The following is a 12,642-nucleotide window of genomic DNA, read 5'->3' as shown; positions in this document are numbered from 1 at the left end:
ATTGGCTTAATTTTTCCCCACAGTGGCAGTCTATAAATAAATACTCAAAATGTACAAAACATCTTTACAAATCTGTACAATTGTGTGTGTAAAACAGAAAAAAGTACAATATTACATTATCTATAGCAAATGTTTCTGTCATGTCATGTCATGTGACTCAACATGATAAGCCACATATAGAGCACAGTTTCTGTAGCCAAACAAGTGGCAGAGCAAACGCTTAAACACAAGTATTCAGCACCCAGAGAGCAGGCAAACTCATGAAAATGTCCATCTGTTCTGGAAGTCACTTTGACTATAAGAGTTTGCTAAATGAATGAAGTGAATGGGAGTGAAAAGGAGACATGTGTGTTTGGTCCAGCTAGACAGACCTCCTGCGTGAGTGTGTGTGGATGGAGGTGCAGTGTTGCCGTGGACACAGGGAGTCGCTCGGGGACCAGGAGGAGGCCCAGGAGCCGTGGGAGGTGGAGGCTCCGTCCACCCTGTAGGAGATGGAGTTGTAGAAGACGGGGTTGATGTGGCCTCCTCCTCCTCCTCCTCCTCCTCCTCCTCCTCCGCCATGCAGCTCGTGCTGGGAGGACAGTGGGCTTCTGTCCCTGGTGTGACCATGGCGATGGCAGCAAGCGGCCGAGCAGAACGAGAGGAGGCGGGACGGCGATGGCCTCGCCGGGGTCGTCGGGGTCGTCGTCCTCTTCTTCCTCCCCCTCGACGCTGACCCGCGAGGGTTATCGGGGGACGGGATGAGGTGGGCGCGGCTGCTGCCCCTGTCGGCGGGCAAGGACAGGCTGCTGCTCCGGCACGAGCCGTTCTCCCCCGCACCTGGCGCTTGAGGCGCCTGCTCTGCCTTCACCTCCTTCCTGTGTCCTGCAGCCGGAGCCAGCACACCTCGACCCTCCTCCAGGTCACCTCCCTCCCTCCCCCTGTTCTCCCCTTCCCCTCTCCTCCTTCCTCCTCCTCCTCCTCCTCGTCCTCCTCTTGCCTCCTCCACGGCCGCTGCTGGCGCCGCCGCCGCCGCCGGCCCCTCTGCGCTGACGGTGAGGAACCTCAGCACCACCAGGTTGAGGAAGGCCCCGATGACGGTCAGCCCCACCAGGATGTAGAGGAAGCTGAAGGCCACGTAGACCATGTTGGTCTGCAGGTCCTCGCGCTTGAGCAGCGCCACGAAGTCGCCGAAGCCGATGGTGGTGAGCGTGATGAAGCAGTAGTAGTAGGCGTGGAAGAAGCTCCAGCCCTCGAAGTAGGAGAAGGCGCCGGCGCCCACGCACAGCACGCTCAGGCACGACAGGAAGCCCATCAGCACCATGTTGCCCATGGAGACCTCAGTGCGCCGCAGCCCCAGGCACAGCTTGGTGCGGCTGAGCAGGTAGCGCGTGCAGGCGTTCATGCGCTCGCCCAGGCTCTGGAACATCACCAGCGTCAGGGGGATGCCCAGGACGGCGTAGAACATGCAGAACGCTTTACCCGCGTCCGTGCCAGGGGCAGCGTGTCCATAGCCTGAAGGCAATGCACACACAAAAGTCATATTAAAAGAGTCAAAGAATTGTTATGGAAATCACTTGAGGCAGTAACGGGGAAATCTCAGAGACTGTAGTTCTGGAAATAACCAACAGAGTCTGCTGGTCAGTAAATGGACTTCATCCACACTTTCACACAATAATAGAGTGATCTACTACAGAATCATGCTTTGTAATATGAAACAGTTTAAAATATGAATTCTTACCTATCGTGGTGATAACAGTAATTGCAAAATAAAAAGAGCCCGCGAATTTCCATTGTATTCCTCCTCGATGTGGCTCCCATTGTAAAACCACCTTTTCAATTTCACGGTAGTCGTCATCAGAAAAACCGTACTTTTTCTTCAACTCACTCAGTTTAAGCTCCAACATTTTCTTTCGGGAACTTTCCGTCTCAGACTCCAACGCGTCGAACACAGCGGCTCCAACAAGTAGGTACGAGAGCATGCAAACAATCAAGCAAAGAGTTCGAATGTTTTGCATGTTCATCGGTGAACTCTCGAGTAGCCTATGCGACATGATACTTTGTTTCCTAAAGCTAGGTAGGCACAGCTCACCTCTCGGATGGACATAATTTGAAAACTGTAGGGATTTAGGATGGTGTTCTGTTTGGGAAGGGAGGAGATGCTTACTCGGGCGCCTCTCCAAAAATACACGTGGTAGAGTTGGTGAGGAGGGGCATCGCCGAAGAAATTTAACACGCGTAAATGAGTATCATGAATCAATTCAGTCAACTAACTTTTTAATCCTGGTTTGCATTAGTATTATTTCTAGAATAAATCTGAGCGACAAAACCACTTTGGCCCGAGTATAGAACATGCGAATCGATAGCACTTGCACTCTCTTAACACACTCCTATCCATGTTCAGTATCGTTCCACAGTCCTGATTTGGCGCTAGCCAGGGTGCTGAAGTGTCTTGAACTGACAACATGATGAACAAGTACTTAAGCAAGGGGCCGTTCGATCAATATCAAAATTACAGCATTAGGCTATCAAACACCGTTTATTATGTGTTTGTTTAACATCATTAGAGAACAAAGAGGAATGGAAAACATACGCTGCCGTTGCAGCTCGCATTAAGTGAGAAACATCTTACTGGAGACAGCTGGCCTTTACATACCCCGCTATCTTAATGGCAGTGCTTCCTCATGCGTGCACGGGTGAAGTATTCACAGCACACGGTGGTAATGTATTACTGTGTGTGTGAGCAATGGCAAGGTGGACTGCCAGGGTTTGACCTTTAAGAAAGCACACTTAGTTCCAAGGGTGATAAATACGTCGTTCATCATTATTAACCAATAAGTGAGACACTCATAGACAGAACGGGAGCATAAGTGCAACTGACCTTTAATGTCTAACTTATTGATAACCACAATACATCACGTGTACAAAAGGGAACATTTCCACAAAATAAGAGTTGGGAAACAACAATCATATTTCTAGTATAGGTAACAAAATGAGCAGCAAAACCAAACATTCCATCCTTTAATGGAATTTGCGCATGAAATAACACTGGATCCTTTTACATATGATGGTTATAAATATAGCTTCAAGCAGTAGATTTCACAGTTATATAATGTCATTTCCTGGGTAGGTAGGCCTACAGCTAACCTGCGCACCAATAGCAGACAATCTGGAATAGCTAACACAGCTGCTTCCGCACCTGAGAGTCCCACTGGCCATGTGGGTTTTATGACCCTTCCATCATGAGTGTTATTATCTCTATTAAAATCTACATTTATGGCCCCACTCCTGTGAAACATATGTCTTTTCATGCCCCTCCTTATGCACTGTCGTTAGTACACCGAGTGCCTCCTTCGATCGAATAGCCCATGGCCTGTCACTGTGCTGATACCGGTACCGCAGGAAAGAACATGTCTTTTTCTTCTGTTTACACCCACTGCCTGTAGTCTCCGCACTGCAATATACTGTAGCAGCCCTATGGCCTGTCACTGTGCTGATACCGGTACCACAGGAAAGAACATGTATTTTTGTTCTGTGTACTCACTGCCCGCACTGCATTATAGCAAAGCCCTGCGATTAATCAGTGTTGTTACAGCATGATGGAAGCTCATTCAGCTTTGGAAAAAGAGAAAGCCAACCAGACTCACTTTCAATGACATTGCGTACTTTCAATATAGTCATGTGTACATATCATATTCCTGATTAGATATGGGAAGGTCTTTTTTTCTCTATGGCACGGCACATGAAGCAAGCACTCCATCTCAATATGGCATTTAATGAGAACTCTTACCTTGGATCTGCTATCTTTTTCATGCATTGTTATCATCTTGCAGAGGAAATAGCATGAATCCACGAGTTGTTCCTGACAAATTAAAACATTTGACTCTCTGAATACTATCAGCGAGCATAGAAGACTGAAAAAGACTGGCTGTAGGCCTATAAACACACAGAAAAGTCTTTTCAGATGTCTTTTTACAAGATCAGGTATTCCATATTTTCTGAATAATATGAAAGGGCATTAAATGTCAGCAAACGGCAGTACATGATCCTGGTTAAAGTTTCTTGGTATTGGAATCCAATGGCCCATCACATTTTCCCCCACCCTCCTGAAGCAATATGTTGACTGACTGAATTGTATTATTTCTTGCTACTATGATTGTTTTCCATTTACAGAGCCAGGACATACAGTATGCACACAATAACTTTTTGATAGCTTACACTGAAGAGACTGATCAAAGACAGTGAGGTGCAATTAGCTACATTTGACATAAGTTGTATTGAATTACACATTATACAGTGAAATAGATTTCCTGTTGCGATGAGGACTGTTCATTTGCATTTATCCCACAGGAACACATACTTTATGTCAAAACAACCCAGAACTTGAACTTTACCACAGAGGTGAGCAACACAGTCAAGCTTGTTATCCAAAGGGCAAAGCCACTGATCTTTAATTCCCCTGGACCCTCACCTTTTGCAGGGAGGAGGAATTCCCATGGGGCACTGGCAACTGTGACATGTGTTTGAATATGTAACTCCACATCAACTGTTCATCATTCAGTAAATAAATTGTACTGACTAGTCACTATTGTAGCCTACATAATCGGTTATACATATAGGCCTACTGGATTTAATTGTACCAACAGGGACAACAGTGCCTTACATGACCAATTGTGACAGGGCCAGTTCTTAGAAGATAAAGCTCCATACTGGAAGGAGAAATCAACAGCAGAGAAAAAGAACAGGAGAGAAAGTGTTTGTATTCATACAACAGCTTTATAAATTGTAATTCAGTGAAAGGGAAATTGAATATGATATGAAGTAGAATTATATCAATAATAAACTAGCCATTATAGATCAAGACATCTCTGGTTTTCCGTCAAACAAGTTTATTGTCACATCTGATAAAGAAGGCAGTCTAAGCAGTTGACTGATTACATAAAATATGTTTCAAGCCAAAGCAACAGCATGACATGTGAACATAATCCTCAAATGTATCTGTTCAAGCTGCCTGACAGCAGAACTAACAGGGTAAATCAGGCAACTTGCATGGTATTGGCTTCATTGAGAGGGTTGGTGATTTTGTCCTTTTGACATTTATTGTTATATGCAAGATGCAGTGGTTTTAATAACAGTTTATTATTGCAGTTATAGAATAATAGAGAGCATTACTCATAAGTTCCTTATAGTCACCATTTACATTCTTTAAAAGCAATTAAATGGTGCTTTTAAATTAAATGCCAGGGTACAGCTACTGTTTAGATTGCCCTTAAGAATCTGTTTTTGGAGACAGAAGCATTATCATCACAGTGTATCTTGATGTACTATGTATGCTTAACTTTTAATTTTACGTTTTAGAACATGAAAAAACAATAACAAAAAACAGAAACACATCGTCTCCCACACAAAAATGTGTGACATTTATAAGGCAAATACCAGATTGCTTCTCAAATTTCAACTGAGATTGGGAGTGGGTCTGGGAAAGCTTCATTGACGACTTCCAGGGGCTTAAACTGGTGCGTTAAACTCTTAACAAATTGTTTCAGAAATGCAGCAATCAAGTCTTTCGTGAAAATGAAACTTTTAAATACAGTTTACTCAATAACAAGGAAAATAGGAGCACTGGAAATGAGTGTCAATGGCTTTCTTGCCAGACTGACCAGCAGAGCAAATTCAGATTTGCTAACAGGTCTGGGCTCTCCCAGGCTAAAGGCATCCACCACCATCTCATGCTTTGTGAATCTCACGTAATGCATGAAGAAGAAGCAGTTTGTGATTGGTCCTCACAAATTTGGAATGGAAGCAGGAGAGATAAAGTTTGGTTTCGAGGTATTGCAGTTTTTCGCACTTTCGGGTAGGCTTCATTGTTCAGATTAGAATGTTACCGCTTGGAATTATGTTCCAGACTAGTTTCTCCCAGAAAGGAGATCTAGGTGGGCGTGGTCAGGCTAGTAGAGGTACATTATATTATATATATTCATATAATTTGAAGTGATTACTGTGTCTTTGTGAAATAAAATATCTTGGAGACTCCCAGAGTACCACCACAGAGAGTCCGCGTGCCACCAGTGTTACCCTTACCACAGTTTGAGAACCACTGGCCTAGAAATGTCCAGGAAATGGCTTAGTGGGGAGTCACAGAGAACAATAATATAGTCTTGTATAAATGAAGAACTCTGCGCATCCAAAATCCAAAATCTTCTGCTGTTTCAGGTGCTTCTCAGTAGGACTTACAGGAGAATCAATTAGGAAGGAGACTGGAGCACACTGAATACACTTGCAGTCTTTAATGGTGCAAACAAAAGAACTGACGTTTCAACACTACTGTGTCTTCTTCAGAGTTGAGAGTTTGTACTCTGAAGAAGACACAGTAGTGTCGAAACGTCAGTTCTTTTGTTTGCACCATTAAAGACTGCAAGTGTATTCAGTGTGCTCCAGTCTCCTTCCTAATTGAGAACAATAATATACTTTGCAGACATGTGACTACCATGGATACCTGGTGGGCAAGAAACACAGCCAGCTAATGACAACTTGATAAGAAAGCTAGGTTTTTTTTTCTTTGTTTGTTTTTAAATGTACTGTAACCACGGCTTATCCAATCTCACAAAAACTATCTGGCATGTTGTTTTCACCTCAAAACACCAACTTTCATACGGTAAAACTGGTGACTTCCTGACAAGATCCTTGATTAGTTTACTTTCATTTCGTTGATGGAGAATGATGTTCTTATCTGCCAGCCAGTAGTTGTCATGTCACGTGCAAAGTATGAATGGGAACCAGTGGTGCTGGGCTCTGTTTGAAATTCACAAACATCTCCAAGGTTTTTTCAGTGTCAAGTCATTTAAAATACTGATCACTACTTCACCTACTGTACATGTCATTGGTAAGGAGAAAGTACAAAGGGAAATGGACGCTGTTCTTTTTCATCTAGGCTACATTTTTTATTTCTGCATATTCAGATAGGATAAAACTGCACAGTGGGGGGAAAAGCCCAAAAAGAACTTGGTTCGTATATTGCAAAAGGGAATTAAAAGACTGTTTCTTGTCATTGTTACCCAGATAGTGGGGTAAAAGTGCAGCGTTGTGCACAGACATCTACAGCGCCTACAGCGCCTATAGAAAATCATCATAGCCCTTTGAAATAGTTAGGCCTACTTTATTTGTCATACAACCTGAAATCAAAACCCATTTTTTAAAAAGGGGGCAAAAGGGGGCGGTGCACCCTCAAACAAAAAAGGTGCCCCCTCAGTTTTACTTGGCCTAATCCTTTTACGATTGAGAGTGCCCCCCTGAAAATCTCAAATGCCCCCTTTATCACTGCTCTCTGCAGCCGGGTCTGATGATGATTTTCTATAGGCTAGGCACTGTATTAATGATCCATGATATAGCCTACAGCAGAACTTTTTTTTTTTTTGCTATAGGCCCTTCATGGATTGCTGTATCAGTGTTAAACTGGAAAGGTGTAACCTAATAGGCGCCGAAGCCAGTAGCCTTACCAAACAGCTAATTGGGCAGGGCTGTGCTTGCGTAAACATCTGCGCGTAAACAGAAAGCGGATTTAGAGGCCAATAGTTTCGTGCATAGCTTAGGCCTAGGCCTACTATATAATTTTAGTCCAATTAATAATGATAAATAATAATATGCCTAATAATGTAATAATAATGTGCCTAATAATGATAAATAATAATATCCTGCAAGAACATGAAGTCGGAGTATGGGGCAGGCGCTTGAGCAGGATCTGTGCACGTGTGTACATATTTTAAATGAACTGTCTTCCTGAGACTTTCATTTACGTGAAGTGACGCTACTTTCGGTTTTCTTTCTGAGTCAATGACGCGGTCTAGGGAAAACAATTCACGACGAGGAATGATCTCCTTCAGACGCTTGGTCAACTGCGTTGTAAATATTCTCTCCTACTTTGCTCGTCCTTTGTTGGATTGGGTACCACTTACACTTAATTCAGTTATGTATTGTGGTAGTACTAGTCCTAAAGGCAACGACTATGACAGCGAGTCTGATGACTTCATTTGCGAATATGACTCTACGTGGGAAGACGATGAGGACAACACAAATGCAACCTCGAAGGTAACTAGGCCTACTTCTTAATTAGTCTATCTTGACTACTGCGGAACCCAGGGTGAGAGATGGTAGTCTACATAAGCCCTATTTGTCGAACTTGAGGGCTTTATCAACGAAAGTGAAACTAATGTCCAGATTCAGAAGATTCAGATCTCTTCGATTTTTTGTGAGCTAGACTATCTTAAATTTATGTTGCCCAGCTTCTTGCAGTAGCTAGCCTACGTGTTAATAGACAGCACGATGAGTAGGCTACCGGTATACTTTGGCAGTTAGGCCTATATTTCTGCTCTGGCCTCAAGTGTCTACACTTTTTCTACCGGTAGTCTGAATCAAGTGTGTCGGTAGAGGGCACTCAAACGTCAATATTCAAAGAGGAAGCCACACAGAGTTGGCCAGCCAGCTTGACCTGATTTGTCAGCTGGTAGAGCCCTGTTGAATGTCATGCTAGAAAGGTAGACCTATATTATGGGTCACTCAGCATTAGACTATTGCTGTTTATAAAATGTTTACTTGATCTACTTGAAAAATTATGATTTGTGAATCATCACCATTGGAGTGATTGCTGGAACATAATAGTTCTTAAAATATCTGCTTGGTTTTGTGCTTCACAACGTTGTGTCTGTTTAATTGTGGCCCAATGTAAGTTAGCAGTTATTGCTGTTGCTTAACATATCTGACATAAAATGTTTGGATGCAAACGTACGCCTACAGCTACCCTGTGTATATCATAGCCTATTTCGCAACACCATTTTGATCTTATTATTACCATTATTACAGACTCATAGGCCGAGCCTCTACTCATGGGGTGGAAGAAACATACGTGCTGCAAAGGATATGCAGACGTACAGACATGACTATCCAGTAAGTCATATCAGATTCATCAGATTTACTAGTTTTAGGAAATTCTATTTTTCATTCGTGATCAACTAAGATCATTAAGTGCTGTATTGTTTACCACAGGATCAGGGGGATCCTCTACCTTGTCAGGATTTTGTGAGTAAATTGTACCATGGTCTAAATGTAAATGTGTTATACTGTATGCACTATTTTCTTTACAGTGCCCTCCAAAAGTATTGGAACACATGCTTAGTTAAATATAAAATCATCTTTTGGAAATTGATCTTAATGCCTTAAATGAAACAATGAGGAAATATTAAGTGTTGGAATGCCCATGTTAAATTCCCATAGAGGATTTTTATTTTTATTTTACTGACATGAAGCATGCCAAACTCGTAGTATGGTGAAGGGTTTAAATAAAAATAAAAATCCTCTATGGGAATTTAACATGGGCGTTCCAATACTTATGACCCCTGTATTTTAAGGAAAACGTTTATTCATTCACAATACATTTCGTTCACAAAGAAAATTGATGTCCTTGAAGGTTGAATATTTCCTCATTGTTTCATTCAAGGCATTAAGATCAATTTCCAAAAGATGATTTTATATTTAACTTTAAGCATGTCCAATACTGTTGGAGGGCACTGTATATGTTATTTTACATCTTCATTGTGAAAATAATATATATATTAATTAGACGACATTTCTTTCAGTGCTTCTCCTCAGTTTAAATAGGATTTCAGTGACAATTGTTTTGTTATACTATGTGTTTACAGCAACCCAATTTGAAGTTCTACAAAAATGAAGAAAAATCTCAACCTGATGGTAAGGCAAATATTAATAGAATCAGTTTATATTAAAAAGCCCTCCCCAAAAATACATTAACCTCTGTTCTTGTTATTTTCAGACCTCTCCATATTAGACTTCCACAATAAATGGAAGGGTGATTATTCAAGCCTGGAAAGAGTGCACACATTCATCCAGTGGTCAGTTAGTTTATTTAAATTAACACAACATTTCCCATCTGAAAATGTAATAGAAAACACTGACCTCAACATTTTTGTTATGCCAGGCTCTTCCCAATACGAGAGGATGGTATGAACTTTCAAGCATATAAACTCACAAAAGATGAGATAAAGGTTAGTCAAGTATGAAAACATGTATTGTCTACATCTCCATGCAATGCAAATGTGACAAGAGAAAATACCTTTTACAATGTGAATATTATTATTGTATAAGTGGAAGACTATTCTCTATTTCCTTCTCAAGGCATTCAAAGAAGATGAGACAGCGAAAGATAGATTGAGAATCTCGTATGAGCTGATGCTGGATTTTTATGGCATAAAACTGGTGAACGATAAGACAGGGGATGTACAAAGGGCAGACAACTGGGAGGAGCGTTTTCAGAACCTCAACAGGTAAATATATTTTTCTTACTCATTGAAGAAAAGATTCTCCCTAAATGCAAAATATGCATTTAAGTCACTTGTAAAAGGTTCCAGATATACCGAGAAGAAGTAAACCTATCAAGCTCATCTTTTTTGACAGGTATACACACAACAGCCTTCGCATCACTCGAATCCTTAAGTGTTTGGGCACCTTGGGATTCGAACACTATCAAGCACCTCTGGTCCGTTTCTTCCTGAAGGAGACCCTTGAGAACGGGGAGCTCCCAAATGTGAAGGAGAGCGTCCTGGACTACTTTCTGTTTTCCATCCTTGACAAAGCAAAGCGCAAAGAACTGATCAAGGAAGCTTTCATAATGTTCCAACATAGTCGGGGAAGTGGAAAGAGAACAAATACATTTACATGGTGCCCCAAGTGGGTCCAGAAAAAGTTCCAGGAAGAGCTCAATAGGGTAGAAACAGGGATTGACTCTGTGGATGAAACTAAGTCCGCCGTCAGTTCACAGTTAGAAGAGGAGAAAGATTTAGGCAGACCCGATGATGCCAATTTGGGTAGTCAATCTTCAGAGGGCAAGCTTTCAGATAAGGATGATGAAACCAATCAAAAAGATGGTGAAAAACATCAAAATACTGAAGAGGCAGGTGATGGTATGGAGGCAAAGAACAGCATTAGTGACAAACAAGAGAACAAAGGCAGACCAGATGGCTCCAGCTTGGGTAGTGAATCTTTACCCAGCAAGCACCCTGATAAGAATGATGAAACATCAGCCAATAAAGTAGATGGTGAAAAACATGAAACGACTGAAGTGGAAGGTGACGCACAGATTAACATTAGTGACAAACAAACAGGACAAAGTGCCAACATGCCAACGGCTAAGAATGACAGCTCAGCCAGTGGATCCAATCAGCCATTACCATTAAATACAGTGAAATTAGTTGAAGATACCAATCAGTGTTGCACAAATCAAGATGAATCACGTGTTCAAATAGAAGATGAAACCTCAACAGTTCTTCCTCAGAACAATCCTGACGGCAGTACAGAACAGGGAAACCAGGGAGTTAGGACAACAGGAAGCTCTACAGAACCTTCTAAAATAACAACAGCAGAGTCAGGTAATGACAACTTGTCCTCAGATTGCCAAAGAGGTAGTAACCAGTCCAGCTCCTCCATAGATGACTCTGGTCAGGTTAATGAGAACATAGTGCAAACAGATCTTAATCAGAAAAATAACAAAGATACTGAGGAGGAGCCTGTTGATTTGTCAGCTGAGATGTCTGAGTTACGGGTTGATGAATCAGTAGCCACGCGAAGTAGCACCAAATAAGTGTGCAAATATAGGTGTTAAGTCAATGTAATGTGCCAAAAAGCAAAAAGGAGCTGAGAATTCAAGCACTGAGCTGAATAAATTATCTCACTGAAATTCAGCAACTCCACCTGAATCAGTAAAGGAGATGGCTGTTCTTCCTGCCATAGTCGTGAGAGTGTTCAAAGTTACAGTATGTTTAGCCATTGATATATTTGCCAATGAGGATTGAGTATAGGCAACATACTGCAAATATTTTATGTTCAGAGAATGTTTTACCTTTCTATGCACTATTTTTGTTTTGAGTAGCTTGTAAGTTTTGACTTGAGTGCAGTGAAAGCATGCACATTATTAACCAATAAAGGTGGTGTTTTATTGAACTTCTGAGAGTCGAATAAAAAGCAACAATTGACTTTAAATGCAACATTAAAAGACATGCAAAATACTCAAGATAGCATGTAGAATATCAGCAATATATATTGTTCCCTTCAGCGTACATCACTACTATGAACCATGTAAAACAAAAATGCATTCTTAACGTAATATTAGCACCATACGTTTAATGGGGAAAGCACAATATACGCATTCATGTTGTTTATCTTGGTCTGGTCCACAAGCATTTAGAGAAAGTACTTATAGTTTATTGCAGATTTATTGGAGATAAGAGTTACTGTATCATAAACAGATTATCTCAAGATGTCCTGCCTTTTAAAATTCCATGATACACCTATTTGTTTTACCATTAGGCATCATGGTTAATTGAATGATTGTTTCATTAATGTTGTTTTAACACAGAAATGTGTGTCACATATTCCCCTTTTTCAGTTCTGGCTTCTCTTCAGTGTTCATAAAATGTTTTTCATTGTTTGTTTTTTTGTTTTCTTGTTATGGATAAACAATAGTCTTTATTCATTCACCGATACGGTTCACCACTTTCTTGTGTCAAGGCAATGAGATGCTTTAAAAGATAAACGGCGAAATCAATATGGCCAAGTCCAAGATTTGCACTGCTTCCCCATAGACACAAAACTTTAGAG

The 12,642-nt window shown here is 41.4% G+C and overlaps 2 protein-coding genes across 2 annotated transcripts; one reads left to right on the top strand and one right to left on the bottom strand.

Moving 5' to 3' along the window:
* Nucleotides 1-967: 967 nt before the first annotated feature.
* LOC134092677 (potassium channel subfamily K member 9-like) lies at nucleotides 968-2,217 on the bottom strand (the record flags this gene model as incomplete). The annotated part of the gene is made up of 2 exons (XM_062545705.1): nucleotides 1,721-2,217; nucleotides 968-1,494 (listed from the first exon to the last, which is right to left on the bottom strand). Coding segments are annotated over exons 1-2 (840 nt in total), but the record flags the coding sequence as incomplete, so codon positions are not given.
* Nucleotides 2,218-7,747: 5,530 nt separating this feature from the next.
* LOC134091789 (opioid growth factor receptor-like protein 1) lies at nucleotides 7,748-12,472 on the top strand. The gene is made up of 8 exons (XM_062544454.1): nucleotides 7,748-8,064; nucleotides 8,836-8,919; nucleotides 9,019-9,051; nucleotides 9,672-9,720; nucleotides 9,803-9,881; nucleotides 9,968-10,034; nucleotides 10,165-10,313; nucleotides 10,444-12,472. The coding sequence occupies exons 1-8, from the start codon at nucleotides 7,810-7,812 to the stop codon at nucleotides 11,624-11,626; spliced, it is 1,899 nt and encodes a 632-aa protein (XP_062400438.1). The 5' UTR covers nucleotides 7,748-7,809; the 3' UTR covers nucleotides 11,627-12,472.
* The last annotated feature ends 170 nt before the right edge of the window (nucleotides 12,473-12,642 follow it).

The sequence above is a fragment of the Sardina pilchardus genome, chromosome 9 (genome assembly GCF_963854185.1).
Source record: "Sardina pilchardus chromosome 9, fSarPil1.1, whole genome shotgun sequence".
In the NCBI taxonomy this organism is placed as follows: domain Eukaryota; kingdom Metazoa; phylum Chordata; class Actinopteri; order Clupeiformes; family Clupeidae; genus Sardina; species Sardina pilchardus.
This window is presented reverse-complemented; position numbering and strand designations above follow the sequence as displayed.

What these genes read in the sequence shown, in the direction of transcription:
- LOC134091789 (XM_062544454.1), top strand. Translation starts at nt 7,810, where the DNA reads ATGACGCGGTCTAGGGAAAACAATTCACGACGAGGAATGATCTCCTTC. An exon ending in CTCTACCTTGTCAGGATTTT is followed by an intron (nt 9,052 to 9,671) that starts GTGAGTAAATTG and finishes ATGTGTTTACAG; the next exon opens with CAACCCAATTTGAAGTTCTA. An exon ending in TCACAAAAGATGAGATAAAG is followed by an intron (nt 10,035 to 10,164) that starts GTTAGTCAAGTA and finishes TTCCTTCTCAAG; the next exon opens with GCATTCAAAGAAGATGAGAC.